An 18,549-nucleotide genomic window follows, 5' to 3' on the forward strand; every position below is an offset into this window, starting at 1 on the left:
CTTCACGAGGAAATAAGATGACATGAAAATCGAGATAAAATTGCTCCTTCATTCCAAATCAAAGTGAGATTTAGAGAGGCCGTGTTGACAGATGAGATCCTACACGGCGGTGTTTCCTCGGATAACCCCGGCCGTTATGGAATCATGATGGAATCACTGCCGGATTCCATGCTGTGGCGATGCGGGAGCGCTGTGGCGTCAGTGCGTGCCCCCCGCCAAAAACCACACCTGGAATCGTTGACGCAAGACCAAACATCGCCCCGCGGACCCTGTAAATACCTATCCCGCCCCGAGCTCCCCGATTTATCACTACGCAATCCCTATTGAGCAACAGTTACGGCCAGCAATATAGTATATTAAATATTAATTAATATATAACTAGCTAAAAGGGGCTAAGTTAGCTTAAGTACTAGAAAAAAGGAGGGTATATATATCTAATATAAATAAGCTATATTTAGGTAGGAATCTATAAGTGGATTTATTAAGTTAGTGCTTATACCGGTTAAGCGGTGCAGGGTCTGACAATCCCCTCAATAGAACACTTTCAGACGACAGCGACCTCTCGTGCATAAAACCTCACAACCCCCCCACTTAGACTTCAACGTCTTTCTTTACTGCCGTCATCGAGACTTCAAACTTCGTTGAACCCACAACGCAACCTGAGAGTCCCGCAAATGCGATTCTCACCCTTCTTCTCAACCATCGTCTACACCTTCTCCAACCTCACCCGCGCCCGCGCCCCGCAGCTCGCCGCAGTCCAGCAACCCTTCGTCACGCGTCCCTTGCGCGCTTCTATGCCGACCGTCCCCTTCCTGGGCGCTTTATTCGGCTCGTCTTCTTCTTCCCAGGACAAGATGTCGTATCCCGATAAGAGGAGCGATGATGAGTGGAGGGCTGTTCTGAACAAGGGTACGTGGACTTCTCCTTTGCTGTAGATTCACTCGTTCTCCCCACACTGTTGGTGAGATTGAGGATGAGATGATGGACGTAGAAACAAATCAGAACCGAGACTGACACAAGACAGAACAATTCCGCATCCTCCGCCAAAAGGGCACGGAGCCCCCCGGCTCCGGCACCTACGACAAGCACTACCCGTCCGAGGGCGTGTACGCCTGCGCGGGGTGCTCGGCGCCGCTGTACAAGGCGAACCACAAGTTCAAGTCCGGGTGCGGGTGGCCGGCGTACTTCGACTCGCTTCCGGGGGCCGTGGTCAGGCACGAGGACCGGACGATGGGGATGGCGAGGACGGAGATCGTGTGCGCCAACTGCGGCGGGCACCTGGGCCACGTGTTCAAGGGGGAGGGGTTCGACACGCCCACCGACGAGAGGCATTGCGTCAACAGTGTTAGTCTGACGTTCTCTCCGGAGGAGGGCAAGGGCGAGGCGAAGGAGAGTAAGGCTTGAGGGGTTGGCTTGAGGGCGTGAACGGATTATGGAGCTGGCTTGGTGTTAAGGTATTTGAAGTGGGTTGGGTGGTGCGGTGGTAGCGGTGTGATTTGATATGAGTTGAGTGATAGATTTTTCATACAAGACAGTTCACTCGATGCGTTCATCTCAGGACTTGTACCTCATGTTGACACTTTGACACTTGCATCTTTCCGTATTACTGAACCTCCAAAAGGTTTGGTTACCATCAAATCAAGATATAATTGAACCAAATCCATAGCTGATTCAAGCAAATCAAAGAGAAACATAATTGGGTAGAAAATAGTTGCGGCTGTAAATTAAACACTTGGATTTAGGGGTTTTGCTACACTTTGAGGTATATATAACAGTTGACCCAGCATTCATCTTTTCACTTACACCGAACAGCAGGACTTTGACTCGTATATCTTAGCAACCAAAGCTGTGCAAATGGCATAGCCAGTTGAGTCTTACACGCTTGGGAGACTCTGGGAGTTCACATGACTCTATGAACTCTCGCAATGGGGGGAATGTATGAATATGTTATACCGTATGAATGGAGGAAAAGAACTGGGACAGCTATAGAGAAACCAAGACGACCAATTAAAAAACATCCTTATACTGCCAAATGAATCAAAATATTTTCCCGCCGTGTCAACCGGGGTTCTCACAAGCTTGCCTACGGTCGAACCAACTCTCGAACTCAAACCCATCTCCGGAGTGATCCAGGCAGAGAGAGCTATCTCCGCTGTGTAGCAGAAGATATAAAGCGAAAAGCATTTCCCGGCGTAAAAAGGAAAACAGACTATCAGTCCCTCAGAAGTTCCATCACAAAACAAAATCTCTTGCTACACGACACCTCACTGCTGTAGCAGACTTACGCCGAACCTTTCACACTTCCGTTGGAACAATCAACCACCCTCATCACACAACTCAAGATGTCTGGGATCAAACGCAAAGCCGAGCTCATTGCAGAGGACATCCAGGACTGTATAGTCGTGGCCACCTCTACCCTCTACCCCGCCGGATCCTCGACAACCAACGGAAAGACCTCGAGACCCTCCACGCGCCGCGCAGTTTCCTCGGATGATTTCAAGACAAAAATTTCAGTTCAGGGAATTCTCCTGAAGCGCCACTTCACCCGGGCATCCCTCAAGGCGCCGGGTATCGCCACCAAGGAGTCGACAAGGTGGTGCTTGAAGCAACCCCAAAACACCGACAAGAGCCCCCGCGAGGCACATGATTTCTCGCTCCTGAATTATGAGAAAGAGAACCTCTTCGTCCAGAATGCTGTCAGCGACAATAATGACGACGGCACCGATGACGAGGATAGGGGTTCCGTTTCCATGAACCCCAGCTCGGACCATGACAACGGCACCGCGATGGCTCTCCCCGCCTCAAGTCCCCTCAACAACGTCCCGGTATCCGCGCAGAGCTCTAGACACCGGCCGAAGACGGACTCGACCGGACGTCTCGTGCCTAAGGTGCTGTCGTCCTATATGCGTTCTGACGGGAAGATGGTGCTTCGGTTGAACATGGACGAGGTCAATCGGCTCAAGGCCGACGCGTTATGGTGTTAGTAAAGGTCCGAGGGGAAGATTGTCAACCAGATCTGCAGTCGCCCTGATGAAGTGAGAAGACTCATGACAAAGATTTGGGGATGGCATGTCGGAGACAGTGTGTTTGGATCGAGAAATGCCTCGTACCAATCGGACACCTGGGATGTATTTTTTGGATTGCAGAGGGCCTAGTAGGACCAGAAGAAAATGTACAATGTCACGCGTAGAATTGGAAGGGAGTGAACATGCTGTACGCGAAGTGCGGAATAGCATTAACTCCATATTTACATCTAAAGCGCTCCAAGTCAAGTGAATTTGTTCGTCGTTTGACAACACATGCAAATGTAGCAACCCGTACCAAAAAGCCCCTGCAAATATGCGTCCCCGTTATTTTGCTCCTCCGTTAGTAAATGCTGTTTGGCGTATGTCAGTTACTTCATGTACATCTTCGCGATTAGCTTCTCGATCAAAGTGGGATCCAGCACTGTCGGTCCGTGGCAAGTTATCGCCGCCGCAACTGACTTCTCGATGTTTCGCATCATGTCGCATACCACCTGCTGGCCATGGTCATTAGACTTCGGGTTCTTGGCCCATCGTCGGTAGCCAGCCTCGCCCGTCTGGGTTGCCTCCCATAGAAGCATCGACCTTGTGATGAACAGTTCTGAGTCATCAGCCTTGGGCGGAACGGGCTTTTGTGCGACGACGACGTCGGGTTGAGCCGCTGGTTGTGCCACAACCTCCTCGGTTTCTCTGACTGCTGTGGGTTGAGTGCAGGGAGATGCATGTTCCGCCTGACAGTGTTGACTGCCGTTAAGGTTGCTGCATTGTGTTGTCTTAGTTTGGTATTCATCATGTTCCGGAGGATCCCTCGTCACTCGACTGCTACATTGGCTGCTGCTGATAGTAGCTGTGACGTTGGGAACATCTGGCTGTGTACTGGACGTGATCGACAAGTTTTGGTCATGATCAGTTCCAAGTCCGTCGCCACCAGGTCCAAATGGTGCCAACGCGGAATCATTGGCAGAACCGGGGCCGGAAGCAAGACCCGCAGACTCAATCGTCTTCGTTGGCGACAAACGAGAACTTGGCCGAGATGGTATCGGTGGGAGAGGAATAGGCGTTGTGGAGATGGGTCTTGGTGGCACATCCTGCTTCTGCCGTTTGTCATCTTGTATGTCGACCTCATCATCATGCTTTCTCTTCGTAGTCCGCAGAACGATGCGGCCCTGCTTCTTGGGCTCTGCTGACGGAGTCTTCGACGGCGCCTTTTTCGTCGCAGGTTTGGTGGGCTTGTTGATCTCTGAAGTGATGATCCCTGCCGAGTGCGTTTGCGGCAATATTTGCGGCGAAGAAGAACTAGACTGTTGTTGACTCCGTTCAGTAATCCGCGGCGTAGACCTGGCCGAAGAAGTGGGAAATGGAAGTGTCCGACGAGGTGGAAGCTCGTTGTCCAGATCAATCCTCGACGAAGGCCGTCGACTGTTCCATCCTTCCTCGACAGGATTCATGTTCTCGTCTTCCAGTCTTGAAGAATGTATGGGCAAGGCTTGATACGAGGTTGACGGCTGCGATTGAAAAGTGTCGCGGGATGTCGCGGACGGTGGAAAGTACCCTGAAGAGGATTCGCTAGAGAAGGCTGGAGCACATGCCTCGCCATTCTCAATGACATTTTGAAGCCCGGAACCTGGCCTTGGTGTGCTCCTAAGATCAGAATTGGAGTAAATAGGGCCGAGACTGTGTTGAGCAACAGGTCTTGATGGTTCGTCGCCGTTTGCGTACGACATTGGTGACATCGGAGCGATACTGGACTGTCGGGAAAATGATACAAAGTTCCGTTGTTGAGAGTGAGACGCAACACTGCCTGCTCGATATGAACGCACAGCACTGGACGGTCGATAGGCGGGTCCGACGCTTCCTTGTCGGTACTGGAAGGAGTCCTGCGCTGACAAATGAGGGCTTTGATCTCGAGGGAATTGATCGAATGAGGCATGGCTGAATCTAGCACTCGACGGTCTCGCCGAGTAGCCCGTGGATGACGGTAGTCGAGCCGTGAGCTGTGATTCCGGGAGAAGCTTCGGCTGCAGCCCGAGGCCGTCAAAATCTCTCAAAAGGGTGTTGAAGTCCGCCTCCTTTCTGAACGTAAGGACAGCCTGTCTTTCCACTGGCACACCATCCTATACGATTTAGTACCTATGTATCAGCTGGATTGAGGGAATGTTTAGCGTACCTCCACACATTTCCATTGAATAATGACACGACGAGCTCGCTCTTGATATGCCAGCTGGAAATTGAACTCGGGTCTCCTCTTCCTGTCGTAGCTTCCAAAGTTGAGTTTCTGCTTGACCGTCAACAAAATGTCGTCCTAACGAGACTACAAACCTACAATTATGCCAACCGCTTTGGGTACGAGAACCATGAAATCTCTCTGTTCCCGAGTAGGCTTAGTCCCATAGCAATCGTGAGAGAGAAGCTGCTCTAGCTTGACGACTAAGATACAGTTGGACTCTTCTGATTCCCTGGACCATTGAGGAGAGTGATGTGGAACTCTCTTACGTAGGGAAGACTTCGCAAGAGGAAACTCCCATTGCAGAGGTTGAGGTGGCATCACGGTGGTCAAAGTTAGTGTTGGGGAAGGAGCATTCTCGCGCCCAGTATTTTCGGAACTCCTGTGCTGCTGATTAGTCTTTACGGTGGTGAGTCAGGTGTAGCAATAGTGCTCGTCAATAACGCCGCAGTAGTATCAAGACAGAAGAAATGACACTTGAAGAGGGGAAACTTCAACGTGGAGGAACACCGGGACGTGTGGTAAAATGTTGATGTCGGGAGGTAATCCGGAACGCACCCCGGGTCGCAGGGTCCCTCTCAGCCACGGCAGCTTGAGTGGAGCAAGATGCAGCTCTGATGAGGCTAGCCCCTTCTGGACACATGCTCAGCTCTTGTCTTATCAGCACGTGCTGATAAGAAGAGCAGCGACAGGGGATTTTTCGACGTCTGGTCCGTCGCGAAAACACGGTTGGTCGTCTCCGGCGCATCACTCCCCGATCGCAAAGGGCCCCTCTGACCGGCGCGACAACACCTTGCCCCCACCCATTGTGTGGTGCCAATTCCTCGACTCCCTTCTCGTCGCCAGAATCACGATCAGACATTGCGTCGAAGTCCAAAGTAAAATTACGCGTTTGCGACGCTCCTACACAATCCCCTTTGGCTCTCTTGGAGCCTTCCTGACGGGCTCGAGCCCTCACACCAAGCGCAAGTAGTCTGCTTGCTAGACTGTAAGTGAATAGTAGATCGTATCAATTCCATCTGCCAATCTCTGACAACTGCTATCGCAGGTTGACGTCACCCATCCAAAATGGCGCCGGCCAAAGAGGAACCCGAGGTCCCGCCTCACACGATCGACCGAACCCCAGAGTACGAAGAGTTTATGACCAAGCTCAGGGCATACCATCAGGAGCGAGGCACCACCCTCGAAGCTGAGCCCAAGGTCGGGCCAATCTTTCTTGATCTCTATAAGACATACAACCATATTATCGAGAATGGTGGTTACGACAAGGTCTCTGAGGAGAAGCTGGCATGGCGCCGGATGACCGGCGAGCTTGGCATCAACGCAGTCAACATCGCCGCCACCGCCTTCGCTCTTAAGGAGAAGTACTACAAGAATCTTGCGGCATATGAGATCAAGTTCCACCACGGCAAGGAGCCACCGCCGAAGGACATTTTGGAAGACACTTCAGCCAAGGGCGGCGGGCTGCTGACCCGTACGAGAGAGAACTTCCGAGGCAAGCGCGATAGTGGCGCGGTTGGCGATTCGGCAGCGGCATCCGGCGATGATGCTACTCCCTCTCGAGAGCGCCCGACTCCAGATGCCCCGCCCTCCTCAAGTGTTAGAGCCTCTCGTGGTCTGCGTGAAGCCCCTCCTCAGAGGGTCATCTTCCAGCCAGACACTGGTCCATCCAGACCAACTCGCCAGGCCTCGGGCCAACAGCCGAGCCATTCTGGCACCCCTTCTTCTACTGCCCAGTCTGGGGCCCATCACCCTCCCTCTCAACAAGTCCAGCACACCCCGGTTCCGCTTCCCCATCAACCGCGTCCTGCCCCGAGAGGTCCCAGCAGCAGTTTCAACCCGGCGAACGGAGAGAACGTGTCTCAAGCGATTGACATGTGGGTTCCTCAGTCGTTGCAACAGACACTTCAGCCGCCTCCTAAGTTGAACCCGGTTGATACTCCTACAAACAACCCGGCAGAATTCATTCGACGCCGACAGGTGGCTCGTTCTCTCCTGGAGCCGCCGCGTCGCACGGGACCCCACCCTGGAGGTAAGCAGATCTCGGTCCAACGGCCATGATGCCCACAAGCTAACACGCGCAGTCGGATTCGAGGGACCGAACATCTACATTCGCTGCCTCATGGCCCTACGCTCGAACATCTTCGAAGAGCAGCAGTTCGCGCTATACCATCTCGTGAAGATCTCCTTCGAACGCCACGACAAGTTTAAGTTTGAAGGCTTCCCCGGACTCAGCGAAGGCCTTGTTGAGAAAGTTCTGGAGATTGGCAGCTACTTTTACGACGTCAAGTGGAAGATATCTTGGATCTCTCACCTGGCTGCCGACAGCGTTGACACCCTTGATGGCAACGAAGGAACCGACGACATCCTGGAGCGCATCGACTCCCTCGCGACCAAGGAGCTCAATGAGCATATTGTTCCCGCCGAAATCGCTGACAGGATGGTTCTGATCAACGAGGCTGCCCTGACGCTAAGAAACATGTCCCTGCTCCGCGAGAACGCTGCGCACCTTGCCGACTTCCTGCCAATCAAGGACCTTATCTGCATTGTACTGAGCCTTCCCAAGCACGAGTGGGCGGTGGAGCTGAAGCATGCGATGCTCGATATTGCCGAGTCAATCACCCCCTATATGGAGATTGACTCTAGCGATCCCTTGTACAAGGTCCTCATGTGGCAATTGCGCGATTCTGACGATCGCGGCGTAATTCTCACTTCGCTTCGCGCGCTGGGACGGATCTCGATGAACTTCGAGGCCACTAATAAACTTGACAAGGTTCCTTCTACCGTCCTGGTCAAGATCAGCGAAATCATGTTGCTGAACGACGACGAGCTCATGGACGCCTGCCTTGACTTCCTCTACCAGTACACCGCAGTCGTCGGCAATGTTGACAACCTCGTCAAGTCGCTCAACTGCGAGCACCTGGTTGAACAGTTGGTCCGCCTACTCTCCCACAACGCCAGACGATACCATCATGAGACGAGCCTGCGGCCCCCCGTCAAGCCGCCTCAGACAGACGATCCCGCGGCCATGCCTGAAGATCTACTGCAAGATCTCCTCAAGCTGGAGGAGCCTGAGCGCTGCAACCAATGGGTCAAGTGCTTCTTCGAGGAAGATAAGGACTCTTTCGTCACGCAGATCGCGGCTTGGCAGGCTTACCAGAATGCGTTTAAGACCGCCCTTCAGGCCGCCGGCCAGCCGCTGATCACTCCTGCAGACTTTATCCGCAACAGTTGTTCGGTCTATAAGGGGTCCAAGGCTGAAGTGTGGCATGGTTCGGGAGCCCCAGGTGAGATGCAACAGAAGTTTATCATACACGGCATCCGCTGCAGGCTCCAGCCGGTAGGCCTCGACGGCAAGGTCTTCCTCCGCTGCCTTTGGGACTCGTCGTCTGGCCGCCCCAACGAGAAGTGCGGCCACTTCTTCGGAACGAACGAGACCATGTGGAACCACGTCGTCTCCACCCACCTCAACTGGACTCGCAACGAGGCGGGCTCTTTCGAAAACAAGGAGGAGGATCTCAGATGCCAGTGGGCCGACTGCAAGAAGTACGCGACGCCCACCAAGATGAAGCGCGCGGAGATGAGCCACCACCTCCAAACCCACTGCTGCCAGATCTTCAACGGTATTGCTATCAACAAACACAAGTCAGTTCCCGGATATACTCAGCCCGGCGAAACCATGACTTTCCAGTATGAAGAGACGGCCGCCACCCATGACGAGCAGAACCCTGCTGCCGGCCCCCAGGCTGCTGGCATTCCCCTCAGCGCAGTCCTGATCCTCCGCAACATTGCGCGCAACGTCGTCAAGACGCCCGCGCAGGAGGACCTGCTGAAGCTGCATGAGCTTGGAGGCGAGGGCGGTGGCTGGAACGAGCGCCTGTTCCGGACCCTGCTCCCTCGTCTGTATGAGATCATGAGCGAGAACAAGCTTATGGTATGTCGCACCCCGCAGTCTTTGAAGCACAAACCAGCTAACCTGTACCCAGGCACCCTACATTGTATCCCTCATCCAATTTGTGGAGTCTGAGAGGGACCTGTGAAGAACGCAGCAGAAGTTCAGACAAAGGGGCCATTCAAAAGAGCGTTGCAGACAGAAGCATTTGTCTTTCTTCCTTTTTTTCTTGTTTGTATGTGTACTGGTAAATACCCAGGCGTTGGAGAAGGGCGGGGCGGACGGGCGACCATGGAATTTTAGCAATTGGGAAGCGGGCGGCGGGATCACCCAGCATTTTTCACATGGGATAATGCGATGCGGCAAGGGACAGCAGCAGTTTCGGGGAGGTTGTGTGGATAATTACTAGCAGGCCAGCAATGTCCAGTAGTGTACCAAAATATTTGCAGTTGATGTAGAACAAATCAAGCCCACAAAATTCAGATAGCAATCATTGCGGTCCAGATTGTAGATTGTCGTAAAGAATAAATAAAGGTATGCGAATTGATGTTTAGAGTTCATCTCATGCAAAACTTCACTTTTTCCCGCTGCTCTCAGACCTGCAGCACACACACACATATATGATTGACGGCAGGGGGAGACAGGCACGCGCAAGGGCCGGGCCGAGAGAGGGGATCGTGGTTTCCGGGATTCCGCGCGCCGGCTGGCTGGGTGGAGGGGGAGGGATCGTGGATCGTCAGGTAACGGGACAGTGTGTGTGTCCCAATCCTCCACAGAATCCACATCGTGGGACCGGGGGAGGCTTCATTTGCAAGAAGTGGGGGGTCCACTTTGGGTGACTTCATCGTGAGCTGGAAGGGGGCCGCATGCTTGAGTGACTTCATCATGAGCTAGCAATTGACAGCCATATAGTAAGATCAATTGTGGAAAATCAAATGCAAGTGTCACATCACAGAAATAGGAGACGGCGAGTTGTATGAAGTAGTTGACACAGAGACGTGTCCTGGATTCTATCCTGCCATCATGTCTGTCTGTCTGACCCATCTAACCGGGAAACCCAGAGTCCAAGCCTTGAGTCTTTTTCTATCCTCTCGTGATCGTTTCCCCAAAGCCACCAACAAAGCCCAAAAATCCCAGAAAAGAACGTCTGTTCGAGGACCTCCAAGAAGAACCCCTGAACGTCGGTTCGATCCAAACGATGACACACCCCTGTATTTTTTGAGACTCCTGAAACTGCCTTGCCTGCTGAGAAACACACTCGATGATGATGAAAAAGCCAAAGTGATTAGGTGCCGTGTGACCCTTGGCGCTGGGGGGTATAGTCCCGTAGTTTAGCAATTGACCGAAAGTAGGAAAAAAAGGTAACGCAAGGAAATCGGCACGAAGTCGCAGAACGGCGCAACCATGTCGAGGCGGTGATGCTGGATCCACGGGTACCATATCTGCGCAAGGCAGACATACCGGAAATGTAGATCAGCGATGCCTCACATCGTACTGGAGACGATGATGTAGTGGACGTCTGCCAGCTTCGTGCGATGCCTCTCAGCAGTGAAGCTGAAAGGACGTCCTTGTGTTCGCTTAGTAGCAAGTGTAGCCACCGTCGATGATGACGTTGGAGCCGGTCATGAAGCTGGAGGCGTCACTGGCCAGGAAGACGCAGAGACCGTTGAGGTCGTCGACGGCGCCGAGGCGGTCCTGGGGAGTGAGAGACTTCCAGATCTTCTTCTGGGCATCGAGGGCAGGTACACGGTTGAGGGCGGTGTCCATGTAGCCGGGGGAGATGCAGTTGACACGGATGTTGTACTTGGCCCACTCAGCAGCCAGAGACTTGCCAAACTGGACGACACCAGCCTTGGAGGCGTTGTAGCAGGACTGCTCCTGGGGGTAGTTGACAATGCTTCCGGACATGGAGGCGACCAGGATGATGGAGCCAGGCTTGCCAGCCTTCATCATGGCGCGGCCAACAGACTGGGACATGAGGAAGGAACCAGTCAAGTTGATGTCAATAAGACGACGGAACATGGCGGGGTCGTAGGTCTCGGCCTTGATGTTGGAGCTGTTCAAAGACGTATGTTAGTGGGGCTGCTTTAGCGAAAGGGGGAATGTTGTGCATTTTGTGCACATCAGCGTGTGGGGAATGACGTACTCAGCAATGCCAGCCGAGTTGACCAGCACATCAGGAGCTCCGTAAAGCTCAACAACAGAGTCGACTGCAGCGTTAATGGCAGCGCCGTCACGGACATCCACCTTAAAGAAGGTGACGGGCAGGCCAGTCTTCTGGTGCAACTCAGCAGCGGCCTCATCTCCAAGCTCCTGGTTGGCGTCAAAGATGACAAGGGCCTTGGCACCAGCCTCAGCGCAGGCGCGAGCCATGTAGTTGCCCAGACCACGAGCACCACTGGAGATTGGAAGTCAGCAAAAAAAGAAAAAAATGTCCAATTGCATTTTTGAAAGTAGAAAAATCCCAATTGGAGTGGGAGGGGGAAAGAACTTACCCAGTGATGATGATGGTCTTGCCCATGACAGACAGCTTCTGCATCATGGGAGGCATGGAGTCGAAGGTCTTGCGGGTGAGAGGGACGACATTGTCGTTCTCGGGAGTCGGGAGGGGAGACTCGGTGGGAGGGCGAGAGTCGTGCTCGCGGACGGGGATCGAGAAGTGGTCGGACTGACCAGTACCCTTAGCATCGGGAGCGTAGACGGAGACGGGAATCTCCTTCTCGCGGACGACGTCGCTCTTGAAGGCGCGAGCCGAGATCGAGAAGGGACGAGCAGCCTGGCTGCGGATGGCGACGCGGGGAGCGAAGCGGGTGGAGAGACGGAAGGCAGAGCGAGCGGCGGCCATTTTTGCTGTCGGTCGGGGGAAGGTAGGAGAGGTTAAGAATTCTCTGAGGATGAAGCAAGTGCTGCTGTAGAGGATGTAGAGGAAGAGAGGTGTTTGACCTGTGATGGAAGCGCGAAGATGGAAAGTTTGCGCAAGGGTCAAGTTGTGATGTGGTGAGAGGAAGGATGTGAAATGGAATGTGGATGGGAAAATAAAAGACGGAGAGGTCTGAGTAGGAGCGCGTCAAGTTGATATAGGTTGGAAGGGGGGGTATCGGAGGTAGGTGAGGTGTGGCCCGTGTAAGGCAAGCTACCTACGGTAGGGCACCTCGATTTTTAACGGAGATGGGTAAAGGAGGGAAGGAGCGAAGGGGCAGACGGTGAGGTCAGCTTAGGACGATCCACGGGTACGGATAACTTAGCCAGTGGAGAAGGGCAGTCTAGCATACGGGGAGTTACGAGTGAAGCAAGCAAGGTCGAAAAGGTGAGGTGAGGAAGGAACGGGGGGAGCTACGGTGAGGTCTTGCCGCGTTGGCTGACTGGGCTGGGCTCAGCTGAGGGGAACGGTGTCAGGACGGCCAGATAGCCGTCTGCATACCTTTCAGCAGCCATTGCACCGTCTAATTATTCAAGGAAGGTACGAAAGTCAAGGTATCTCCTTCCTAGTCTTGCAAGTGATTGACTGGGACAGTAAAGCATGGACTGTGGTTGCGTGGAGTGGTTGCGTGGAGAACACTTAAGCTGGACCGTGGCGTGTGGTGCGGCGATTGCGATTGCGGAACCACCTCACCCCCATGTCCCCCATTTTTATTTTTTTTATTCTTCTAAAAATTCAGCCAAATATTTCTGCGGTCGGAGCTCGTGTGGGTGCATACGGTGAATGGGATTGTTTCGGCCGGTCGGGATGATGGGATGAGATGCGCAGTTGAGAGATCTGGACACACCCATTCGAGCTTGCTGGTTGCTTGCCTCTACAGGGGTAATAGCCGTTCCGTTGCTTGGGATTGGGGGCAACACCATGCACTGCAACACACTCACTCATCCAAGAAGATGGGGGTCCTTACGAGCCACTGAGGACGGTGTTCACCTCGGAAAAAATGAAGAAAAAAACACCATTACGAGGTACGGCCAGCAAATGGCAACCCGAAGCATTGGTACTCCAAGGGTTCCCCTTCAGCCTCAACACCCTCAGATAGTGCCCTGGAATCACTGGACATATCAGACCACCATCTTCCCCTGAACGACCCTGGGTGCCTGGGCACCTTCTGGAAGGCCAGAGACGGAATCTTCGAATTCTGGACGGCTCCGAGACCCCAAGCAGGTGCATCTGCACTGGCTGAGTGGAGTGCAGCTCAACGTGCAGGGCAGCTTGAGATGGATGGCGGCCACTCCGCCCTAGGACGTCCGTCAGGGCCGCCGCCTGCGTTAGAAGACGCTAATGCAAAGGCCTGCCGTAGCGTTGCAAACCCCATGTCAATCCACCCTACCGTTCACATGGAAGAGTAGCGTCCAAATCTAGCGCTTTTTAAGGTACGGCCTGCCTTACGTCATGTACCACAGACCACAGACCTTCGTCTCTGTCAACCCACCGTATCGCACATTTTGAGCTTAGTTAACGGGTCTCTGGGTCCGTCTTGTCGTCGACGGGTGGTCCCTGATGCCGTCATCTACCGCCAAGTGCATGATGGACGGCAATTGTGACAGCATATCAGCCTGAACCATGCTGTTGGCGTTGAGGTTGGGACGAAGACTTGCTGCTGTCGTGATGTTCGCCATCCAAGTCCAGAGAGAAAAGCTTGACTTGAGGCGATAACGGGTCGGAAATCATTGGAGGACGGGAACAGTGGATGCCGCAGTCGCGGGAGCCGGTGCATCCCCGGGGCGTCATGGTGGGCCACCCGACTTGACCAAGAGACACCGTCTCCGGGATCTTGCCTGTTCGCTTGCCTGGTCTCAGCGAGGAACTCTCCGACTGGACTGCGCTGACCGTCTGTCGTCCTGGATGCTCCTGTCTCTTCCCTGGTGGCTCAGCACGTTGTTCCACCCTTCTTGAGTCGCGTTGGACCTCTTAATGCCGTGTCGTTTGGGCCCTGTTTCTTCTGCGTCTGGTTCTGTTTCTGCGAAAACTGTGTCTTTCTCGGTTGACTCTGACAGATGACTTGGTTGCAGAAGCCAACCCATGCCAAGGTCAATGGCTGTAACCAGGGCTGTCAAACCGCGACTTACGACTCCCACTCCCTCTAATTCTGTCGACCTTACTAGACATTGACAACTTGGACGTTTTCAATAAAGAGTGGCTTCTGCATCACGAGAGGCCAATCTATTGGCATAGAAAGTCCGACGGCTCTTTGTCTGATGACAACGTAGAGCTCCTTTGCGACGCATCTTCGATCGCTTCAGATGGATCCAGCGTTCCCCATTTTCTTACTCTTGAATGTGTTTCCCAGCCGGAAGATGGTAACAAAAACGCAAAGGTAGATGCTGAAGGCAAATACGAACGGCCCAGTGGCAAATGGCAAATGGCAAATGGCGACGTGTTGGAGACCGCCGGAGTTAGCGACAACTGGTGTGGATGGATGAGATTTAACTTCTCAAGGGCACCACCGTCTGAGCGGTAAGGCTGGCCAGTGCAGGTAAGCGTTGACGCCAACCGAACTGGCTTCTAGAAGTCGTCTTCTTTTCCATCTCCAGTAACTGGCGATTTCATCGCCCACGTTTACTGTGAACTTTGGTGCAAAAGGTTTCGCCGCGGCTTGTAGGTGCTTTAGACAGCTGCTGCAAGGCACGTCCGAACCGTCCGGCGAGCTCGATGCATGGAGAAGACACTAACGTCGGTTCGCCTATCTGTCTGAGATGTATGCGGCCTTGCACAGGTCTCAGATTCGAAGCATCTTCTCCGACTTCGCTCAAGCAAAGTCGGTAGCGTAGGAGATGCAGCATTGCAGCTGATTAAACATGACGGGATATGGAGAACTCAGATGAGGCGTGTGTAATTTCGTTGTTCACGGTCCATACTGGGGTGCTCTTTTTTTTAGCACTCAAAAGTCCGTTTCGTACACCGAGACCGCTGAAACGGTGCGTTTTGGCCAAGACCCTGGAAAGCCAGCCGGAACAGACTGCTCTGACTGCGGTTCTCTGTTATCTGTTGTATCCGTAGTTGTCAATACTCTCTCGCTGGGTAGTGAGCCCAAGAAATTGAGAAAAGCTCAGTATCGTAGCTCAGGTTCGGTTATAAACTGGGATTGTCGCGTTCCACCTTGCTGGACGAGCTGAGCGACGACCGAAGCACTGCGGTGCGGGATAGTTGCTAGGCACATGGCTACCGCGTCTCACACGGCCCTATATTCGTGACTTGCCAGGAACTGAGTGCTTCGACAACACGTCTCGTCCAGGAACGAGAAAACGTGGGACGGACAACTGTCCGACGGTGTTGCGTTGCTTCTTTCCCTAGCCAACCGACGACATTTGAACAGGGGTAGCTCTTTCTCCTGGGCCATCAGGCATTTTGGAATTATCTCCGAGTCGACTGCGACCTCGATTGTGTTTGTTATTTATCGGTTTGCCTGGACGGATTTGATCGTTTTGAAACCCGAGAACTTCCAGGCCGGTCTGAATTTGCATGTCGAGGTTTTCCTTAGACAGCCAGCACAGAATACCTGGTTCGAGCCAGCGGTCTGGTCCTGGCGGAGGATGGTCCTAAATTTGGTTCTAGGGACTGATTCCTCTTGCAGCTCGAGCGCTCGTGGCACTGTCGGCATGCGCCGGCGCAGGGGTTGACAGGGAGGCCCTCAGACCCCAGTCTCTGATGGATTGTCACAATGTTTTGAGTGTGGGGGAGACTTGTCCTCTGGTGTTCCCGAATTCTTCTATCCGAAGCCAAGGTCGCTGGTCTCTGGAGGGACAAGTCCGGGGTATTCGGTCGTCGGCCAGCAGCTTTGCGGGGGAATTCGAGTCCAGATGCCCGAGGCAAGAGGTAGGAATGCTTTCGAGACAACAGAGAAATGGTAGTGGTTTGCCCCCAGCTTAGTCGGTGTGTGTCGTTCGTAGTACCCAACATGAGGATGATTCTGACTCCTGACACTACCATAGTAGGTAGGAGAGACTGAGCGCCGCGGGTGCGGTTCCTGTTCCCGGTTCGAGGGACGGTTGCAAGCGACGGTGTAGCGTGGAGAAAGGAGACGCTCCCCGTCCCTTGTCGGCGGAGCTCATCGTGGACGCTTGAGAGACCGTTCGAATAGACGGAGCTGGGTAGCTGCGCCTCGCCGAGCAGCTCGTGTACACTGGAAACGTGTGCCGGGAAGCTAAGCTCTGATGGTGGCATGCTGCGACGGCAGTGAGATGATGTTGCCCAGGGTGTCTTTTATTGAAATCGGTCAGATGACAGGAAAATATTTTTCCTAGGATTTGCGTTGGCCGACTTGGCTCAGACATGCATGGGGAGCCGCATCAGCAAGGTGCGCAGTGAGGTGCCGGATTTGTTGTTGCATTTCTTCTGTCAAAGCCTTAGAAATTGATTTTGCAGTCGAAGAAGCAAGGAGAAGTTCCGGTCTGGCAAGAACCGTGGGGGCAGCTGCTCGTTCCTGCGTTTTTAGGGTGGGTTGCACCTACCTCACTTCAAAAGTTCACGATATTTGGGAAGAGCAGTGGTTGTGGTTCTTTTTTTGTGGTTCTTTTTGGAGGCTCAACTTCGTCATTCAACAAACCCATTTTTGAAGCTCTCGTGCTGGCATCCCTGGCCGTCCCAAGTGGCCGTTCCCCGTTTCCCCAAACTGCCCCGTTCTGAAGCTAGAGCTTCCGCAATCCTTCACGATGCAGGCACTCAACGCCCCAAGTCCTAGGGCGAATGGGGGACCACCTTAAAATGGAAGTTGGGCAAATTTGACAGGGGAGCTGCAGCACAGACCTTTCCTTTCCAAATTGACAAACATTCTCATAAGCTAACATCCCAGTCTTGGAATTTTCATGGATTTCGAGGACCGCGAACAGTTGGCCCTTTTCCAAACATTTCCTCGCAAGAACCTCAACTAACAGCAATAGCAGGTTCGCACATCGAGGTCTTTCATCATGGACGAGGACAATGGTGCGGAACCCCCCAAGTCCACCACCCCGCCAGACTATTCAACTTAACGGCAGGCAGCACGATTGTCAGTCACCGCCCATCCAGATGAACAGAACGTAGGGCAATGAAACGTGTCAAGGCGGTGCGGATCATGGAAAGTCTCCAACTAAATCCCATTACACACGCAAATCAGCAATCAACGGAACGGAACCCGCCCTCTCTTCATCCAACCAAACCTACCAAGAGCTACGACGAGCTCTGTCCGTGGCACGATGATGCCAGATAGGAATAGTCTGGCAACTCAGGGGTTATCGAAGACGTGTCCATTTTGTTCACCGGTCCCTGACGGGGTAGGGTCTCCTCTTTTTCCACGAGACCTTCGACTTTCCTTCCAACATTTCTTCGCTGCAATGCAACCCTGCGAGCATGCATGTTCCAGACCCCACAAAACCCGTCCGTCGACGGGAGTCTGAGGTCCCGAAGCACAGGGCTGGGCTTGCCGTACTTCGTCGTGACCTAGCATCGACCTGCCGCCTTCGCCTCCGCGTCTGGGCACAATTCTAGCGTCGAAACATCGTACGGATCCGCCCCCTTCTACCCAACATCGCGTCTCTGGACCGTCACGACGACTCTCCCGGCTAGGAGGCTGCCCGTTTCATCTCCACAGCTCCTTCGTGCGCAAGAAATGGTCAACTCTACACAAGACTTGATGCTCTTGCTCTGGCTTCGCTCAAAGAGACTATGACAAGAAGGCGCTACATCCTAAAGCTATGGCCAATCTGGGTCATGTAGACGACTGGTCGTCATGAGAATTCAGAACTGCAAATCCACCGAGGTAGTAGCTGTTTTCTCTGAGCTCTCGGAACTGTTCTGTACAGCTCATTTACACGTTGGTCGTCTTCGTGCTGTCTTGTTGTTGATCCCTCATGATAGTCGCAGATAGCTTAGGCCTCTGTGGTCAGCACTGTCACCATCAGCGGAATCTATCTCCGTTGGATATTTCGAAGGCGCGAATTATTGGAGGACAACGAAGACTGTTAGGTAACGCCTTCCTCCGCCACATCCAACTCTACCGTGGCGTTTATGCATGTCAAAATTCTAGTTCTGTGAACTACAAATGGAATACCGCGACTGTCGGCGACGTCGGTCGCCAATTATGGGCATAGTCAGGGCTTCGAAAGACGGGGTGTTGGTGACGGTAATATCACAGCCTTCGTACAACAGGTTTCAAAACCTCTCACCTCTCGGAAGCATGTCGTTTTGAGAAACCGCATTTGCCATCACTAACAATCATCATCATCAACGGCAGCTCGATCACGAGAAGATTGCGTCGGAGCAATAACGTCCTTAAACTACCGTTGATTTGAAGCGATGTTACAAGCTATCTAGACGACTGCGTCTGAAAGCATACACGAGTCAACAAGCAACGATCTAGCCCAACGAAAATTCACTCCGTCGCATGGACGGAACGCTGTTTGACGCTTCTAGAAGCCCGTACAACGCCAGGGACCTCCCCCGTCTCTGATCC

The 18,549-nt window shown here is 53.3% G+C and overlaps 5 protein-coding genes across 5 annotated transcripts; 3 read left to right on the forward strand and 2 right to left on the reverse strand.

The window, feature by feature from the left end:
• Window positions 1–674: 674 nt before the first annotated feature.
• On the forward strand, window positions 675–1,404 carry CkaCkLH20_06292 (methionine-r-sulfoxide reductase; the record flags this gene model as incomplete). Its single annotated transcript, XM_038889009.1, has 2 exons — window positions 675–909; window positions 1,025–1,404. 2 exons carry the CDS (start codon window positions 675–677, stop codon window positions 1,402–1,404), a joined length of 615 nt encoding a protein of 204 aa, XP_038745810.1.
• Window positions 1,405–2,342: 938 nt separating this feature from the next.
• Window positions 2,343–2,984, forward strand: CkaCkLH20_06293 (uncharacterized protein; the record flags this gene model as incomplete). The annotated part of the gene is made up of 1 exon (XM_038889010.1): window positions 2,343–2,984. The coding sequence occupies one exon, from the start codon at window positions 2,343–2,345 to the stop codon at window positions 2,982–2,984; it is 642 nt and encodes a 213-aa protein (XP_038745811.1).
• A 410-nt stretch (window positions 2,985–3,394) lies between these two features.
• Window positions 3,395–4,300, reverse strand: CkaCkLH20_06294 (uncharacterized protein; the record flags this gene model as incomplete). The annotated part of the gene is made up of 1 exon (XM_038889011.1): window positions 3,395–4,300. One exon carries the CDS (start codon window positions 4,298–4,300, stop codon window positions 3,395–3,397), a length of 906 nt encoding a protein of 301 aa, XP_038745812.1.
• A 2,015-nt stretch (window positions 4,301–6,315) lies between these two features.
• On the forward strand, window positions 6,316–9,287 carry CkaCkLH20_06295 (arid/bright DNA binding domain-containing protein; the record flags this gene model as incomplete). Its single annotated transcript, XM_038889012.1, has 3 exons — window positions 6,316–7,279; window positions 7,332–9,181; window positions 9,234–9,287. The coding sequence occupies 3 exons, from the start codon at window positions 6,316–6,318 to the stop codon at window positions 9,285–9,287; spliced, it is 2,868 nt and encodes a 955-aa protein (XP_038745813.1).
• Window positions 9,288–10,717: 1,430 nt separating this feature from the next.
• On the reverse strand, window positions 10,718–11,984 carry CkaCkLH20_06296 (short-chain dehydrogenase; the record flags this gene model as incomplete). The annotated part of the gene is made up of 3 exons (XM_038889013.1): window positions 10,718–11,195; window positions 11,286–11,537; window positions 11,635–11,984. The coding sequence occupies 3 exons, from the start codon at window positions 11,982–11,984 to the stop codon at window positions 10,718–10,720; spliced, it is 1,080 nt and encodes a 359-aa protein (XP_038745814.1).
• Window positions 11,985–18,549: the final 6,565 nt, after the last annotated feature.

Source organism: Colletotrichum karsti (assembly GCF_011947395.1).
Source record: "Colletotrichum karsti strain CkLH20 chromosome Unknown Scaffold18, whole genome shotgun sequence".
Classification (NCBI taxonomy): Eukaryota; Fungi; Ascomycota; class Sordariomycetes; order Glomerellales; family Glomerellaceae; genus Colletotrichum; species Colletotrichum karsti.